This window comes from Cricetulus griseus, chromosome X (assembly GCF_003668045.3).
Source record: "Cricetulus griseus strain 17A/GY chromosome X, alternate assembly CriGri-PICRH-1.0, whole genome shotgun sequence".
NCBI classification, from domain to species: domain Eukaryota; kingdom Metazoa; phylum Chordata; class Mammalia; order Rodentia; family Cricetidae; genus Cricetulus; species Cricetulus griseus.
In genome coordinates, this window is record NC_048604.1 from 88,329,568 (window position 1) to 88,342,706 (window position 13,139).

Below are 13,139 nucleotides of genomic sequence, written 5' to 3' on the forward strand. Positions count from 1 at the left end.
CTTCCTTTCCTGATCTTGGTGGAACCTCCACTTGGTGTCCACACCAAAACAAAGTCCGAGTATTGGACGAAAGCCTGGAGATTTAGTTAAAAGCAGAGACATCCGGCTGCTTGTGCTATTGTGTCTGTCTGACTTTATTCGTCTCCCTTATTCCAGGGGAAGAGCAGCCTTACATATACTTACAGCACAGTAGAAAAACCCCAGGTATAAGATTGCTCATGGAGAAACCCCAGATGTAATAGCTCGTGGAATAAGAACTTATGATTTCCCAGGTGTAGTGGGGAGATGCTGGGACTGTAACCCAGGACTAGAAAACAGGATGTACCTGTGTTTATTGGATGACAGACAACTCAGAGACCCCATGGGGGCTGGGATCCCACATGGGGATAGAGTTCCGTCACATTGACATGGCTGCAAATTATATAACATAACCTGAACAAGTGGGGCATGTGAGTGGGTGTTTTCCCAAATAGGTAGAGTTAATCACCTAAAATTGGAAAATCACAATTCTCATAGAGATAGGAACACCTGTTAAAATATTTATCTGGAAGATGGTAAACAAATTGATAAATAATATAATTTAAAGAAGAGGCAATGAATAGAAATGGGAACACTGATTGGGAACAGTGAGATGACTGTTAAAGGAGGCAAAACTGGTTTTGGCCACTGTGTGGGAAGAGGGCAGTTAAGCCTCTGCTGAAAGTTTTATTCATGTTAGATGAACTGAGATTTACATATGGCTGTTAAAGAGGTTAGAAACAACAGAAAAATAATCTGATGCATAATCTGTAGCTGCATTATGTAAACAAAAGTATTCCACTAAAAAAATGGTAGGAGGTGAAAATAAAATAGAAAACTAGATTTCCATGAAGGAGGTGAGTATTTTCCTAACATGGCAAACACCAGACTCCCATGGACACCAATGACATCATAAAGTACTGGATCACAAAGGTCTCCCCTGATGTGGGAGGGGCAAGATTATGTAAACTGGTTACTTTGAAAGATCCAGGCCAGAAGAGAGGTTAAGCTGAGCCATATCCATCAAAACTACACCATGTCAGGAAAAAGGCAAAGACGATCCCGTTCCAGAAGAGCCAAACTTCAATTTCCCGTTAGCCGTGTGAACCGTTTCCTTCGAGAAAGAAACTATTGCCAGCGCCTGAGCTCTTGTGCTCCTGTGTTCCTCGCTCGTATAGTAGAGTACTTGTTATCCAACATCCTTGTGCTGGCTGCTAAGGAAGCCTACTTTAATGGCCAGAAGTGCATCACCCAAGAGCACTTATATCAGGCAATACAGAGCGACGAAGAGCTCTATCAACTCTTCACAGAAGACACCAACTCTGTGGTTGCTTTGCTAGAAGCAAAGGGGAACTAATGATGCCTGGGTCTTATATGGTGGAGGGTCTGCCCCTTCATCCTCAACCAGTACCCATTCTCTGCTAGCTGGGCGAGCTAATGATACATGCCATTAAAGCATCTAGACTGAAGCGAGGTCTGAGTCTTTTCAGTTTGTCATTTTGAGCTGTGAAATACTCAGAAGATGTGCTGGAGTGGAAGCTGTGGTCAGTGTGGGGCATTTAAACCTTGATTTCCAAAGGCAAGTTTCTGGTGGGGATGGTTCCGGCCATGCTCCTTGTGGGAGGTAGCTGGAGGAGTGGGTATAGAAGCCATCATGGTGGGCTGTGAGCATGGGAGATTTTGGGAGACCAGGAAGTTGTCTGGGGCCTCCAAACCAAGTTGTCTTCCCACACTGATGAGAGCTGTAGGCAAAGCCTTGTACTGTGGTGGTAGGCTTATTCATGGAATGGAAGATCTCCACTGAGGCAGAGAATAGCACTGTTCATATGAGTATTTGGGATACTGGTTCTGCTTACCACCAAATGATACCTTTGGGGGCTGGAGAACAGTATTGTACAGAGGATGGAGGCAGGAGGAGATGAATATACCAGATGGGACACATTGTGATGTCCTCTTTGCACTTTATGCCTTTATAACTCTCTCTTACTTTGGTAAGGCTTATCCTTGACTCATTTAGAGAAGTAAAGTGTCCTGGAAAGCTGGAAATGGTATCAGCATTGTGCTCTTGACTCTTTGAAAAGTGTTCTTGTTAAAATCAATCTTAGGAGAACTGGAACACTGAATTTGTTGCCTTGTTCTTTTAGTAGTGTGCATATATATAATGGTGTCAGTGACTAAGGCCTCCATTTTATATTATTTGAGTATGTTTTGTTAAATCTTTTCCAGAAATATAAGGATTATCTCCCTTTTACAATATGTAATTTATGGTAGCATGAGAGGATAACTCTAAATTTTTATTAAATAAGAATTTTCTAAAATAATCCAGTGAATAGCAAGGAGGCAGGTTACACAGTACAGTTTCATAATTGAGTTCTACAATATGAGATGGAAGGAATACACAAACTCACCTGTGCAATGAGTTGAAGGGTCAAAAGAGTAAATTAAGAGCAAGGAGAAATGAATTCTGGTCTCCAAATGTTGCTCTCTTGGGGTTCCATCAACATCCATGACTATAAATAAATTTAGGAGGTTAGAAAAATGATTTCAAAAACCCACTAGAAGAGTGTAGCTGTCAGGCTGAATCTTTTCCCAAGAAAAACTTCTGGATGCTGGAAAGTGAGGTAAGACAGCAGGAACTTTTCATGAAGTCTACTTTACAATGGAGTCCAGCAAGGCCTAGAGATGGTAACCAGCTCTCTGAAGATTATACCGTGATAGCAGCATAGCCGTAATGAGGGTCCAGCCCTCATATGTGAAGTGTAGGAGGCTCTTTCCTCCAGCCTGTCCTAAGATAAGCACTGTGAGGTAGAAGCCTATGTGATGTTTTCCCCTCTAACCATGAAACTCAAGCCTTCATCACAAAACTGTAGGGAATCTAGGATTTGAAGAAAGCACTTTCAAGAACTGATTCTTAAGAACTTTCACTTCTATTTTCTTGATGTGGTCCGAAGGATTATGCAGTGAGATTTCAGCTAGTAAGGAAGTCATCCCACAAGGACCATGAATTCTGATAGAGGAGACCCAAGGCATTGGAACTACTGACTTCTGAATGGTGGCTGTCCTTACTGTAAATCCCCTGTGAAGCCATATTGTTCTCCTTCTATAGTGGGATTCATCCCAAAAGCTCCAGCAGTGTATTAATTATTGGGCATACCAGATGATCTTCCCCCATACCATGGGGCCCTGGTGTAAAAGGATTCATGAAGTCAAAAAAGCTTTGTTCTCATAGCTAATTCTTTTCTCCATTCCCTGATATAAACTTAGAAGCTAGCTCCCCACAATTATCTTTTATGGCAGGACATCTGGCCAGGAGAGGTGTCTTTCAAATGAACCACATTTCAATCCTCTAAGGACAGGCACTGAGAGGGAGGATATAGCATGTCTGAACTAACTGACTCATTGCCCTCATAGATCAGGAGAAATGGGTGCCCTGAATTCTCCCACAGCTAACAAACTATTAATATACTGTATTTACCTTCACCTAGGTTCTGTTGATACAAGATCTCAGTCTAGGAAATTAACTGCTTGAATCTTAACCCTGAGAGATACATGAAAAGGGTATTGATCACTTAACAAGCCCCAAAGAAAGGTAATCCTAACTCAGGTGTCAGCAGGAACAAGCCTGCTGATGCTTAGGCCATAGGCTGGAAGTGTCAGGTTCTGGATATTACACTCCATAGCCATGATTTTCCCTTTGATCTAACTACTTTAGATATAAACTTTAGAGGTGAGAGATCCCCTTTAATTTGCTATCATTTGGCAAAAATGGTAATGCTGATCAAATGCCACAAGGTTTTTCCTTCTGCAGCTTACATCAGTTGCCATAGCTACCATGATGCTTTCCTTGCTGCCAAGCAAGTGAAAGAGAATGCTGTGCATACAGCACTGGCAAGTCTCTCCCCTCAAATTTCTACATTTATCCATTACAAACTTCTACCTTAACTAGCCACACTTAGGACCCCAAACACACACACACACACACACACACACACACACACACACACACACACACACACACACACACACACACCAAAAACAAAACAAAACAACTTTCCTGACTTCTATCAAGGCAACCTTCTTCCATGGGGACTCAGTGTTTCCCCAAATTATGGCCAACTGTCTAGAACAATTTTCCCAGTGCTACTCTCCTGATCTATTGAAGCCCATAAAATAATCAGGAGTTTCTAGTGATTGTTGATACAAGGACACAATACACTGTTATTTCAGGTAACTTTTCCTTTTACAAACAAAGGGCATTTGGGGACCATTTGATATTATGGTCCAGTATACTGACTAAATTCTCTTGCTGATTACCCATCTATACCCAATCACAAGCATGAATGTCACTTTCAGCCACCTCTCAAATTAAAACAAAGAAATTTCTGTAGCAATTGCTGTTTGATTAGTACTAACAAACTTTTTGGACACATTTTTAGAGATGGTAGAAATGAGAGTTAAAGGCAATTATACTTCTTGTTCACATTACCTTACACAGCTCTTGTTACACCAGTCTCCCAACCATCTCAATCTTATACAAATAATTGCAGGCAACTAAGGAATACTGAAAGTAGGAAAAATAGTCTTACCCATACAAAAGCACACCAATTGGCTATCTAATAGAAAAATAGTCATCTCTGAAAGTATACATACAAGTAATATTATACAGAATTAGCAGGTTGTGTTTATGTAACACAAACACACAGAGAGAGAGAGAGAGAGAGAGAGAGAGAGAGAGAGAGAGAGAGAGAGCAACAATTAATGAACAAAAAAACATGAAACTGCAAGACAGCAAGAAGGATATGTTTGGGAAGGTTTGGTGGGAGGAAAGGAAAGGGGAAAATGATGTAACTTTATTATAATCTCAAAAGATAAAAAAATAAAAATTGTTAAATGTCTCAATATGAATAATAGAAATATACAATTGGGCCCAGGCCTAATTTTTCATATTTTTAAAGTACTGTGTTTTCATTCCCAATATCTCTACCTTTAAATTTTCTGACCTTCTCAGGGATAAATGCAGATAAAATAAATACTGTTATCTCAGTGCCTTTGTTCTGTTGATAAAGGTAGTTTTTGTCACATCACCAAGTTGTTATGGACATTCAGGTTATACCTGGTGATTTCTTTGTGTTAATAGACCTACTCAGTATTTTCCACCAATATCATATGCCATAGATTAATAATCATTGTATGTCTTCCTGTTGGAGGGCACACTACTCAGATCCACTGAGTTACCTATGGCATAACTCAGTAGTTCTCTGTAGATAGGACCTGTATTTAATGCTTAATAGAATTCCTGCTTCTGTTCCTATTCATAAAAGATTGTTTTGTGAGGCTTTCAAACAGAAGTTTCACACTTGTATACCACACATATAGGATGGAGACAGAGGAGAGATATGTACTTTGTAAAGATGATAAAATTCTTGGAAATGTTGTAAACCCCTCACTCTTGGTGTATAATACTACTACAAAAGGCTCAACATTTCTCAAATATCTCCAGATGCTTGGGAGAACACATTCAACATTTATCTATCCTATTATGCATAAACTTAAGATCATGTACAAGTTTATTGCCTTATGTTGAGGATCCTCACTACAGTAAGATCCAACAATCACAAGAACATAAATAGTTATTGCCTCTACACCTTATGGATTGCCACTTCTAAGTCAAAGCTTAGAATTCTACAATTTATGTCTTTTAGTGCCTGGGTAGGCACACTTTTAAGTAGTTATCTATGTGCTTCTTAGAATACAGAAATTCTCAAATAGCAAACAGATATATTCCACAATGATCTTGGACTTTTTAGAGCTGCAGTGACTAACTGACTCAACCTCAATCAGCTTTTGAAAAAAATTCTTATCATAATTCAGGACACAGACTTCAGCTCTAAGACATTAGGATTAGCTACACAATCCCATTAAGTCAAAATGATACATCATAATTTAGTTGCTCTAGGTGCTTCAGCCTATTGAAATGCCAAATGGATATGGATTCTCTGTGCTTCTGTATCCTCTCACAGTGAACAGACATGTTGGTTTGTTCCAACTGACAGCACATGAGGTTTTCGGGGGATTCTTAGGGTGATTGAGATCATGATAACCTGAGATTTGTTTGCTGCTTCCTAGGCCTGAAATAATTGTGCATCCAGTTTAGCAGAAGAATGGAACAACAATGATTTCACCATTGAAGCAATGCTTATGGTAGGTATCTCTGGATGGTAGTCTTACTTAATCCTCTCCTACTCATCCTGATAGCACATATCTTTGTTCATGCACAAAGAAGGGGACGTCAATAGAAGATTTTTAGACACCAAAGTTGCCCTCATTAGCTATGATCTGTGTAAATTTATCATACACTGAATATGAGCACCTACTCACAGACTTTTTCAGGGCAAATGGCCATATGCATGATGGTGCTTTGAATATATTGGGTCTCTGGCACCATACACTGTGGACTTAGATTATGCCATCATCATTACTAACATGCTTGTATGTTGCCAAACATAGCCTCTATACAAAATAATTTGGAGGCCATCATTTGGAGCCTTATTAGATGTTCTAGTTCCCCTCAGATCTCTTGATACTGTCCCTGACTAAGAGTCCCATACCACCTCATGTACAGTTAATTGTGGAAAGTAAAACAGAACATTTAGCAGATCTTTAAACCACCTTATGCACCGAGCTTAATTGAAGGGCAGAATTATCTTCTTCATACATTCCTTCTACAGTTACATTCTGGCAAATGAACTCCCAAATTAACCTTTTTACTTCCTTAGACTTTTACTGTCATAAACTTTCAACCTATGAATTTACTTTCCATAAACTCAGGCTACCTCCCTGTTTCCATTTCTACATTGGCTCTCAAGGACACTGTATATGTACATATACGTATGTATGTATGTATGTATGTATGTATGTATGTATGTATGTTACTCAGCTTTCCATCACCATGACAAAAATCAAGGAAATTAATTTAAAAGAGAAAAAATGGGTTTGAGCTTACAGTTTTGTAGGCTCCAGACCCTGATCAACTAGCTACATTACTTTGGGCCCATGGCAGTACATCATCAAACAGGAACTAAAGGGGAAGAAGATGGATGACAGGACCACTATCCCCACTAATGATAAGGCATCAATGACTTAATGACCTCCTACAAGGCCCAGCATCATAAAGGCTCAAAGTGCCTTAAAAGCACCACTCTAGGTAGCAAGCCCTCTAGCATTTGTAAACTTAGTATATATTTAGAATTCAAATTATAGCTTACTGCTTTTCCAAATCCCATTGTAAATATGATATTTCTCTCTAGCCATATTATCCATGGGTATAGCAACTGGATTGAGGTGTCATATAGTTCCTTGATTATTGAAAGGAACTCTCTAATAGAGAATTTAATATGGGACATATCTGGGGACAAGTCTCTGTGTTTTATATTGTAACACTAGTCATAATTGTAACCTTTGAAAGTTATAAATCTCTATAACTCAACAACATTTTCTACTTGATCATGGTGGATGATTTCTGTGATGTGATCTTGTATTCGATTTGCTAGGATTTTATTGAGAATTTTTGCATCAATGTTCATGAGGGATATTGGTCTGTAGTTCCTTAGTTGTGTCTTTGTGTGGCTTGGGTATCAAGGTTATTGTAGCCTTGTAAAAAGAGTTTGGCAATGTCCCTTCTGCTTCTATTTTGTGAAACAATTTGAGGGGCATTGGTATTAGCACTTCTTTAAATTTCTGGTAGAATTCTGCAGTGAATCCATCTGGCCCCGGACTTTTTTTGGTTGGGAGATTTTGATGACTGCTTCTATTTCCTTAGAGGTAATAGGTCTGTTTAAGTTGCTTATCTGTTCTTGATTCAATTTTGGTAAGTGATAACTGTACAGAAAATTGTCCATTTCCTTTAAATTTTCCAATTTTGTGGAGTACAGGTTTTCAAAGTACGACCTGAAGATTCTCTGGATTTCTTCAGTGTCTGTTGTTATATCCCCCTTTTCATTTCTGATTTTGTTAATTTGCATGATCTCTCTCTGCCTTTTGGTTAATTTGGATAACGGTTTGTCTATCTTGTTGATTTTCTCAAAGAATCAACTCTTTGTTATATTGATTCTTTGAATTGTTTTCTTTGTTTCAACTTTATTGATTTCTGCTCTCAGTTTGATTATTTCCTGGCATCTGCTCCTCCGTGGTGAATTTGCTTCCATTTTTTCTAGAGCTTTCAGCTGTGATGTCAGATCTCTGCTGTGGCTATTCTCTAGTTTCATCATGTGAGCACTTAGAGCTATGAACTTTCCTCTTAGTACTGCTTTCAAAGTGTCCCGTAAGTTTGGGTATGTTGTGTCAACACTTTCATTGAATTCTAGGAAGTCTTAAATTTCTTCTTTATTTCATCCTTGACCCAGGAATGTTGCAAATGCATGTTGTTCAAGTTCCATGAGATGGCAGGTTTTTTGCACTTTGATTTGTTTTTGATTTCTATCTTTAAAGCATGGTGGTCTGATAAGACACAGGGGATTATTCCAATTTTTTTGTACACATTGAGGTTTGCTATGTTGTCGAGAATGTGGTCGATTCTTGAGAAGGTTCCATGTGATGCTGAAAAGAAGGTATATTCTCTTGTGTTTGGATAGAAAGTTCTATAAATGTCTGTTAATCCCAATTGGGTCATAGCTTCTGTTAGTTCCTTTGTCTCCTTGTTAAGTTTCTGTCTTGTGGTCCTATCCAGGGGTGAGAGTGGGGTGTTGAAGTCTTCCACTATAACTGTGTGAGGCCTTATTTGTGATTTGAGTTTAATAATGTATCTTTTACGAATGTTGGTGCCTTTGTATTTGGGGCATAGATGTTTAGAATTGAGACTTCTTCCTGATGGGTTTTTCCTGTGATGAATACCTTGGGGTAACGCTAACCAAAAATGTGAAAGACCTTTACGATAAGAATTTGGAGTCTCTAAAGAGAGAAATTAAAGAAGATACCAGAAAATGGAAAGATCTCCCATGTTCTTGGATAGGTAAGCTCAACATAGTGAAAATGGCAATCTTGCCAAAAGCAATGTATAGATTCAATGCAATCCCCATCAAAATCCCAACACAATTCTTTACAGATCTTGAAAGAATAATTCTCAACTTTATATGAAGAAACAAAAGACCCAGGATAGCCAAAACATCTCTATACAATAAAGGAACTTCTGGAGGCATAACCATCCCTGACTTCAAGCTTTATTACAGAGCTATAGACCTGAAAACAGCTTGGTATTGGCACAAAAATAGACTGGTAGAGCAATGGAATAGAATTGAAAACCCTGATATTACCCCACACACCTATGAACACCTGATTTTTGACAAACAATCCAAATTTATACGATGGAACAAAGAGAACATCTTCAACAAATGGTGCTGGCATAACTGGTTGCAGACATGTAGAAGACTGCAATTAGACCCAAGCCTATCGCCTTGCACAAAACTTGTCAAAATGGATCAAAGTTCTCAACATAAATCCAGCTACACTGAACCTGTTAGAAGACAAAGTGGAAAATACCCTTGAATTAATTGGTACAGGAGACCACTTCCTGAACATTACACCAGTAGCACAGACACTGAGGTCAACAATTGATAAATGGGACCTCCTGAAACTGAGAAGCTTCTGTATGGCAAAGGAGATAGTCAGCAAGACAAAACGGCAGCCCACAGACTGGGAAAAGATATTCACCAACCCCACATCTGAGAGAGGGATGATCTCCAAAATATACAAAGAACTCAAGAAGCTATTCTCTAAAACACCAAACAACCCAAGTAAAATGTGGGGTAAAGAACTAAACAGATAATTCTCAATAGAGGAATCTAAAATGGCTGAAAGACACATAAGAAAGTGTTCAACATCCTTAGCCATCAGGGAAATGCAAATCAAAACAACTCTGAGATACCATCTTACTCCTGTCAGAATGGCCAAAATCAAAAACACCACTGACAGTTCATGTTGCAGAGGATGTGGAGAAAGGGGAACACTTCTCCACTGCTGGTAGGAGTGCCAACTTGTACAGCCACTTTGGAAATCAGTATGGTGACTCAAAAAAAATGGAAATCAGTATATCACAAGATCCAGCAATTCCACTCTTAGGCATATACCCAAAAGAAGCACATTCATACAACAAGGATATATGTTCAACAATGTTCATAGCAGCACTACTTGTAATAGCCAGAAACTGGAAGCAGCCTAGATACCCCTCAACTGAAGAATGGATAGAGAAAATGTGGTACATTTATACAATGGAGTACTACTCAGTGGAAAAAAACAATGGAATCTTGAAATTTGCCTAAAAATGGATGGATCTAGAAGAAACCATTCTGAGCGAGGTAACACAATCGCAAAAAGACAAACATGATATGTACTCACCCATATGTGGATTTTAGACACAGAGTAAGGATTACCAGCCTACAATCCACACTGCCAAAGAAGCTAATAAATAAGGATGACCCTAAGAGAGACATACATGGTCCCCTGGAGAAGAGGAGAGGTTCAAGATCTGCTGAGCAAATTGGCAGCATGGGAAGAGGGGGTAGGGAGCTAGGAGAATGAGACGGGGAGAGGAAGAGGGATGCCAAGGACATAAAGGAGCAGAAAGTATGAGTCAGGGGAAGAATACACAATAACAAGAATGGAGATATAATAGAGGGAGACATTTTTGGTTTACAGAGAAATCAGGCACTAGGGAAATGTCTGGAGATCTACAAAGATGACATCAGCTAACTATCTCAGCAACGGAGGAGAGGCTACCTTAAATGCTCTCCCCTGATTATGAGATTGATGACTGACTTATATGCCCTCATCCAGCAGCTGGTGGAAGTAGAAGCAGACACCCATAACTAATAACCAATCTGAACTGGAACCCAGATGCAGAGAAGGACCAGTGAAGAGTACAGAGGTCCAGACCAGGCTGGTGAAACACACAGAAACAGCTGACCTGAACATCCTGGAACTCTTGCTCCCCAGTCTGATAGCTGGAATACCAGCATGGGACTGATCCAGACCCCAGGAACATGGGTTTCTGTGAGGAAACCTCAGAAATCTATGGAACCTCCTGTAGAAGCCCAGTATTTATCCCAAGCATAGGTGTGGACTTTGGGAGCCCATTCCATATAGAGGAATACTCCCTGAGTCAAGACACACGGGGGTGGGCCTAGGCCCTATCCCAAAGGAAACGAAAGACTCTGATGACACCCTATGGAAGGCCTCACCATCCAGAGGGAACAGAAAAGATATGTGACAGATAAAGTTTTAGTGGAGGACAGGTGGGAGAAGGGAAATGGGATTGTCATGTAAAACAATCCTGTTTCTATTTCAAATAAAAAAGTTGGAAAAAAAAGAAAGACATGAAGTTTTGTGAAAGACATGCTGAAGAGGATAAAGGCAGCAGATTGGGGTGAGAAGGTGGAAAACATCATGTTGTTGTATAAACATATAAAATTTCTAGAATTAAGGAAAAATTAAAATGGATAGTAAATTTAATATTAATTAAATGTGTGTGATCCTTTAACACTATTCATTCTACTGAGACTCACACATTATTTTATGAAATTTTAATGTGTATAGTCTTTTTCTACCACTTTTCATGTGAAATACGTTTAAATATTGGTCTGTGTGAAAATAGCTGCTCTCTCCCTCTCATTTGTATTTGCTCATTTGATGATTAGCTCATGCATACCATGCCTGACCTGCTGACATCAGACTCATTTAAATTCAGGGCCATGCCTCTAGTGATGAGCAAAAAGACAAGTGTAGAAAGAAATTGATGTCTATCTTCAGAAAACATGCTGGTTGTATCCTGAGTGAGGTAGCCCAGAAACAGAAATACAAGTATGGTATGTACTCACTCATAAGTGGATACCAGACATAAAACAAAAGATACCCAGCCTACAATCCACAACCACAGAGAAGCTAGAACACTTTTCTAGAAACAGGTGGAAGCAGTTGCAGAAATCCACAACTAACCATTGGCCAAGCTCCTGGAATATAATGAAAGTGAGGGAGAAATGATATTATGAACAAAGGAGTCAAGACCATGATGGGGAAACACACAGAATCAGCTGACCTATGCTAGTTAGAGATCACTGGCTCAGGTCTGACAAATAGGGAACCTACGCAAAACTGACCTAGATTCCCTTAATATAGGTGACAATGGCATGGCTGGGACAATAAATAAGGCCACTGGCAGTGGGTCCAAGATATAATTCTAATGCACAAACTGACTTAGTGAAGCCAATTCTATATGGAGAGATACGTTGCTCAACCTAGACACAGGGGTGTGGCTAGTGGAGAGGTGCCTTGGTCCTGCCTCAATGAGATTATGGGACAGACTTAGTAGACTTCCTAGGGGAGGCCTTATCCTCTCTGAAGAGCAGATGGGAGGCATGGGAGAGGTGAGAATGGAAGGAAAGGAGGGAGAGGAAACTGGGATTGGAACGAATGGAAAAAGTAAATTAATAAAAAGATGCTGCTTGTACAAACATGTGCTTGAGTTTGGGTATGTTAAATCTCATGTTTCAAGTGATTTGAATTAATTAATGAAAGAATAACATTATAAGATACTAATAACATTTAATTTTTAATAATTTGATAATATTTAATAATAGTAATTATTGATTATTGTGATAATAAATTAATAGAAAAACATTGTCATTAAGTGCATGGATGTGTATGGATGCTAACAACAATAAGGATTAATTCTAGATGATGAAATCAAGTGTCAGAAAACTGGAAATAGGAATAAAATGTAGAAATGTAGTATAGCTAGTATACATATGAAGTTTTCCATTTGGCATTAGAAAAAGAGATATGTGCACACCTACACTTTGATGAAACCCAGATCAGACATAGTTTATATTAAAACTTCAATTACAGAAGCAGCAGTACCAATAAACAGACAAATGTGCAAACAAACCATGCTTGTTTGAATTAGAATTGTCTCCTATAGGTTCATATACTTAAATAACTTGTCTCTCTGGTTAATGGTGTGTTTGTGGAAGGTTGTGAAACACTTAGGAAGTAAAACCTTGCTGGGGGAAGTAGATACTGGACACAGCCTTTAATGGTTTAGAGACTTCCCCTCTTCTACTAGCTATTTTTGC

The 13,139-nt window shown here is 39.1% G+C and overlaps 1 protein-coding gene across 1 annotated transcript; it reads left to right on the forward strand.

Annotated features, from left to right (window-relative positions):
- The first annotated feature begins 1,054 nt into the window (after positions 1-1,054).
- Positions 1,055-1,375, forward strand: LOC100754763 (histone H2A-Bbd type 1). The gene has a single exon (XM_027432692.1). It carries the CDS (start codon positions 1,055-1,057, stop codon positions 1,373-1,375), a length of 321 nt encoding a protein of 106 aa, XP_027288493.1.
- Positions 1,376-13,139: the final 11,764 nt, after the last annotated feature.

What these genes read in the sequence shown, in the direction of transcription:
- LOC100754763 (XM_027432692.1), top strand. Translation starts at nt 1,055, where the DNA reads ATGTCAGGAAAAAGGCAAAGACGATCCCGTTCCAGAAGAGCCAAACTT.